Raw genomic sequence first — 6,236 nt, 5'->3', positions numbered from 1 at the left:
AGTACATCTTAGTGGTAAAACTTACTTTTACTTCAGTAATACTTTCACAGCAGGACTCTTACTTATAGCGGAGAACTTTTCCCGTTTGATTTTCGTGTTTTTGTTCAGGTAAAGAATGTGAATGTATCACTTTAATCCGCTACTTCCTGTGTTGGGTGGAGGGCGACACCACGTGATGTGCTGATGTAACGCGAGATCTCTCGCCGTGACGTCACTTTTAGCGCGCAGTTTGTTGTTGGCGGAAAAGATCCGGAAAGTCTGAACAAGTTCTTTACTGCAGCCGCAGCCCGAGTGATGTTTATGTGGGTTTAGTGTTTCGCCGGTAGCCGAATAGCTCGTTCTATTTGGCGATTTTATGAACCATTTATTCGAGAAGCTGTCCAACTTGACGACCAACTAAAGCGGTGAGTTTCTATGTGTTTTCCTCAACGAGCTGCACTTTAGCTAACTTAGACTGGAGCTACAATTAGCAGCAGAATGCTAGTTGAGCTTTAACGAGGAAGTCAAGACAGCTCCTAAACATTAGCTTTACACACCTCTCCTCCATCTGCCACTTTAATAGGATGGTTTACTAACTGAGTACTGCTCTCTCTAACATAGCATTACGTTGTAATACAACTGGACTATGTAGTAACCTATTAAGTGTTTATTACCGTTTAATCATGAACATGTTCAGCCTCTCTAAGTTCCTCTCCTGATTTCTCTCTGGGTTTCAGATGGAGCTGTCTCCTGTCTGCACTGAGGGCATCAGCATGGACGGAGCTATCATGAAATCTGACCGGAGTCACAGGAAAAGCAAAATGTCAAGTGAGTGGGACAGTTTATGACAACTGTAATGCACCACTATTGACATATGATAAGAAATATCTAACAATAGTTTTAAAAGTCACATTTTTTATTTGTATTGTGCCTTTTGTAATTGAATGATGTTAGTGGGGAGTTATGCAATTAATTCAGTAGACATGTTGTGCACCTTTAAACATCCATCCATTATCTATACACACCTTAATCCTCACTAGGGTCAATGGGGGGCTGGAGTCTATCCCAGCCTTTAAACATCATTATTTCTTTTTAACATATTTTTTGTTTACTTCCAGGGGATGTGGAGATGGATATCGAGTTCCTCTACAAAGCAATTCCTCAGCTGGCCAAGGTTTTCCGCATCATAGACAAGATTGGAGAAGGTACATGGTTATCCTAACTCTCTCTACAACATTTGGAATTGACATACAGTTTGTGGAACAGAAGCTTTTTTTCTGGGATTATTACAGCGCTCACTTGTTTACCTCACTGGATGTATTCAAGCGGTGCAGAAGGTGTTCATGATGTGTCTCTGTGCATCAGGTACATTCAGCTCGGTGTACCTGGGTGAGGCGCAGATGAGAGACGGGAGGAAGGAGATGTTCGCCCTGAAACACCTCATCCCAACCAGCCATCCGACGCGCATCGCTGCAGAGCTTCAGTGTCTCACTGTTGCAGGGTGAGTTCAGCGCTGCTGGTCACGTTGAAATGACTCCTGTCAACATCCTTCTGAACCTGGTGGACTTATCGTATTCCTTTGACTATGATTCATTATAGACTTCACTCTGTGTCCTGTTTAGGTTGTTGTTCTGCTTTGTAATCAGGTGTCTTCACTTTATTTGATCTCTTCGCCCCTAATTGTGTTACTTTCCTCTTTCACGTTAAATATTTGACTTTCTTCTTCTGTTCTTTATTGGATATATCTGATCCAATGATCCAGATAGACAGATAGTTTCTTCATCCCCTTGGGGAAATTCAAGATATCCTGTAGCTCACGCATGTTTAAGATGTCGACATGTGTTGTTTCTGTTGTTGGTCTTTGACGGTTGATACACAGATTTAATTGGATTTACATTTAATTTGGCTGTAATTCTGCCTGGAGACAGATGTATCCCTCCACAGAGCTTCTCTCTGCTTTTTGTGTGTTATATGCTGTGTTCGGCACTTTAAGACCATTTTTCTACTGAATGTGCTTCAGTTAGAGGCTCTCTAAGATCATACATTTTGTGGTTCATACTGACGTTTTACTATGTTGACACAAATCTGTGAAAGCTGAGTGCTCAGGAATTGCAAAATGCCAAACTGGTAAAGAATTGTTTTTTGTTTTTTTTTACTTTTAGGGTTATTTTTATGCCGTAGCAAATTGGTGTGTGGGTTTGTTTAAGGTTGTATGATTCAGCTGAACCTACGCACCGCAATACATTAATGGCAGGGCTGGTAGGATGTGCAGCAGCTTCCAGCACACTCATCTGAATGTATGAATGTACGTCTATGTTTGACTTATGTAATGATTCGTGGAAGAGCGCGTCCAAAACTGACGTCGCTTCAACGCACAGCCAGCTGAAATGGCCACTGCCGTCTCAACTGTGACCCTTTTTCACTTTGCAGAGGCACAGAGAATGTGATTGGGGTGACGTACTGCTTCAGGAAGGAGGACCATGTCGTGATTGTAATGCCTTACATGGAGCATCAAGCCATTGTGGTAAGTGTCTGTCAGATTCATTGCATGTAAACAATCTGATTACATGTTACATCAGCTTGTCACTTTCCTGGAGCTGCAAGGTGGCTCGGTGGGTAGCATCATTGCCTCACAGCTTGAAGGTCGCCGGTTTGCGTTTTCTTTCTGCGTGGAGTCTCCACGTTCTCTCTGTGCAGCGTGGGTTCTCTCTGGGTTCTCCGGCTTCCTCCCACAGTCCACTAACATGCTGAGGTTAATTGGTGATTGTAAATTGTCCGTAGGTGTGAATGTGAGTGTGCTTGGTTGTCTGTCTCTAAGTGTAGCCCTGTGATAGACTGGTTACCTGTCCAGGTGAACCTGCCTTCGCCCTGAGTCAGCTGGGATAGACTCCAGCCCCCCACCACCCTAGTGGCCCTAGAGATAATGGAAGGATGGTTGCTTTCCTAATGTAGATCTTGTTTGCTGAAATCTTAAGTTCCTGATCTAATTAAAATGTCTTCATCAGGACATCATTGGGTCGCTGAGCTTTGAGGAGGTCCGTCTGTACATCTTCCACCTGTTAAAGGCCCTGAAACACATCCACCAGTTTGGCATCATTCATCGGGACATAAAACCAAATAACTTCCTCTACAACAGGAACAGCAAAATGTAAGTATCTGCATCCCTCTGTATAAAACACAGCTGTTATGTGTTCAGTGTAGTTCACACATATAGTTCTGATGCTAACATTATTCTGGTATAGTGCTGATGGGTTAATGACAGAAGATGTGGCAGCTCGTGATTGAACCAGCAGGAGCTTTTAGATTGTACTTCATCCCAACAGCGTCCACATAAAGCCTTCATCATCTTGTGTTTGTGCAGGTTTGCTCTGGTGGACTTCGGCCTGGCTCAGGGTACAGCTTACACCCACATCGAGCTGCTGAAGGTGGTGAGGCAGAGGCCGTCACAGAAAGGTGGAGGGTCCACGGGGAAACAAGAAGCCACACAGCGGAGCAGAGCACCTCCTAAACTCCCTCACAAAACCACCGCCGCTACAGCTTCAACCCCACTGCCTCCACCTGCGAGGCAATCAGTGACCGTGCTACCTTCCTCCTCCTCTTCTTCATCCACATCAGCCTCTCGAAAAGCACTGGTTAAAAAGTCACGCTCTCTCTCCACCACCGTCGCCACCACCACCACCACCACCACCTCTCGCACAAAGCACACAAAGGTGTCTGCACTAAGTTGATCTTTTTTGAGTCTTTTCTTCGTCCACTGAGGACAGACATGTACACAAGACTGAAGTGGGGCTACAGACTTTCTGGATGTCTGTATTAAATTATCTGTGCACCTGCTTGTGCTCCGTTTCCTGCATCGCTGTGTTGGGTTTTGCTCACTTCTGCCATCCGTGCTTGTTTTCTTTAGGATCTGACGGGACTACGCAGAGTGGTGCGGCCGGTGTTTGGAGAGCGGAACCTGAACAGCTGCACACCGGCTCCCTCCACCACCAAACAAGCTGCCGTTAAAACAGAAGTAAGCAACATGGAAAGAGCTGATGGGAGAACAAGACGTCTGTTCTTTGCAATATTGATCTGAGCAGCTATGCTAATATTGGAGCTTTATTCACTCTAAATCACTTTATTTTTGGATCACTGCAGACAATAAATCACTCAAGGTCCCTGAAATTACAAATAATTGAAGGTTTAGTCGTTTATTTTTTATATTCGTGTTTTATCCTCTCTTTAGCTGGTGAAGCCGAGCAAACCAGAGGATCCAGCGAGCCGACGGTATGCAGCAGCCTCCAGGTGCCCGCTGCCGGTCAGGACTCAGAGCAGCAGTCAGAAACCTCAGAGGACGGTGCAGCAGGGCCTCACCTGTAACTGCTACCTCACTGACCGTGTCTGCAACGTCTGCATGTCCAGGTGACAAAGCAAACATAAACAGCCACACGTGTAAATAAAGGAAAGGAACCCTCACTGTTAGCCGCTGGTCGTATTTTAGGCATAAATATTGTTTATGTTGTCATCAAGACTTTTGCTGCTGACTGTACAAGAACCACAGGCATCTGGATAATGAAAGCCCCTCCGTCTAATCCACCGAACAACGGAATCATTGTGTTTAACAAGTCATGTTTTGTTTCTGTTTTGTGAACAAACGCCTTCTTCAACGTTCTTGTTTTTGTCTGAAGGAAGCAGCAGGTGGCACCCAGAGCTGGAACTCCAGGCTTCAGAGCACCAGAAGTCCTCACCAAGTGTCCCAACCAGGGAACAGGTTGATATCTCTAGTAATACATAAATAACAACAGCACAGATATGAATGCTCAAACACAGCTCATTCACCTCTTGTGCTCCCACTCATTCTCTTGCTGCACTACATGAGTCAGGCCGGTTTCCTACACTGCAGACGGGCAGAACTGGGCTCTTCTAACTGTCTCTTCCTGTCACTAATGTGCACGTTTGCGCTCTCCTGTCACCCCATACTGCAGCCATAGACGTGTGGTCAGCCGGTGTGATCCTGCTGTCACTGCTCAGTGGCCGTTATCCGTTCTTTAAAGCCAGCGACGATCTGATAGCGCTCACGCAGATCATGACCATACGAGGCTCCAGAGAGACCATCCAGGCAGCCAAGTCGTTTGGTGTGTATCAGTGTTTTTTACTCGGCAAACTAGTACCTATGATTTTGAAGGCAAACTGGAATCTACCTCAGTTACATGTAGAAATCTGTGCAGAGCGTAAACCTGGCGCCTCTTTCAGGTAAGGCAGTGGTGTGCAGCCGGGAGCTTCCTCGACAGGACCTCAGGACGCTGTGCGAGACGCTCAGAGGACGGAGGCCGTCGCCAGATGACGAAGTCACGCCACTTCCTGAAGCCGCCACCCGTCACCACAAGATCCACGATGACACACCCACACACCGCCCCACTGAAGGAGCACAGCAGCACATAGACGGAGTGGAGGAAACGCTCTCGTCTGGGCTCCCAAACCACCAGAAACAGTCAGGCAGCAAAGACACCGCAACTCGCCCCACAGAACAGAGCTCGGCGATGGACGGGAAGGTCGAGGAGGACGAGCAGGGCTGGGACAGCGTCCCTGACGAGGCCTACGACCTGCTGGACAAGCTGCTGGACCTGAACCCTCGCACCAGAATCACAGCTGCTCAGGCGCTGCAGCACCAGCTGTTCAAGGACCTGTGAGTCCCTGCAGAGCATCGAAGGACCAGGAGGCAGAACAGAACCGTGTGGACTCTCCAGATGAAGTTCAGATTTAGTAGAGTGGCATGCTGGATCGTTTTAACGGACTAGAGAGATGTGGTGAGCTTCCTCTCCCATCTTTAAAACTTTATACTTACATTGAATATAAACATTCCTGCAGCACAGGTTTGACTTCACCGTTCACAGTGTGTTGATTTCATGGCAGCTATGGTGACTGTGAGCAGGTCAGAGAGCTCCAGCCTTGACTTACAGCTTTATGTTGGCTGTTTGTAAATGGTTCAAGTGTTTTAAACTGCGGCAACAGATATTTTATATTCTTGGTGGTCTAAATCTTATCTTGTAAAGATGAAACTGTCCGTATGTTTAGTAATTACACCGTATTATAGTAAGGGTCTCTTCTGTACCTATGAGGGGCTTTTAATTTAAACATAAACACATGAACTCTGCTGTACGTGTCTCTGTTCCAACTGTATTTATTGATAACAGTGAAAACTGGACAATTTGCCTCCATTTTAGATTTCTTAATAAAGTCGGAAAAACAAAACAAGCGTCTGCAGTTTAATTCATACG

At 46.0% G+C, this 6,236-nt stretch overlaps 1 protein-coding gene across 1 annotated transcript; it reads left to right on the top strand.

Annotated features, from left to right (window-relative positions):
* The first annotated feature begins 298 nt into the window (after positions 1-298).
* cdc7 (cell division cycle 7 homolog (S. cerevisiae)) lies at positions 299-6,210 on the top strand. Its single transcript, XM_008279407.1, has 12 exons — positions 299-404; positions 717-807; positions 1,098-1,184; positions 1,345-1,480; positions 2,410-2,503; positions 2,985-3,127; positions 3,341-3,689; positions 3,884-3,991; positions 4,205-4,380; positions 4,647-4,729; positions 4,944-5,093; positions 5,212-6,210. The coding sequence occupies exons 2-12, from the start codon at positions 717-719 to the stop codon at positions 5,646-5,648; spliced, it is 1,854 nt and encodes a 617-aa protein (XP_008277629.1). The 5' UTR covers positions 299-404; the 3' UTR covers positions 5,649-6,210.
* The last annotated feature ends 26 nt before the right edge of the window (positions 6,211-6,236 follow it).

Source organism: Stegastes partitus, unplaced genomic scaffold (assembly GCF_000690725.1).
Source record: "Stegastes partitus isolate 25-593 unplaced genomic scaffold, Stegastes_partitus-1.0.2 Scaffold0, whole genome shotgun sequence".
NCBI lineage: Eukaryota > Metazoa > Chordata > Actinopteri > Pomacentridae > Stegastes > Stegastes partitus.
This window is presented reverse-complemented; position numbering and strand designations above follow the sequence as displayed.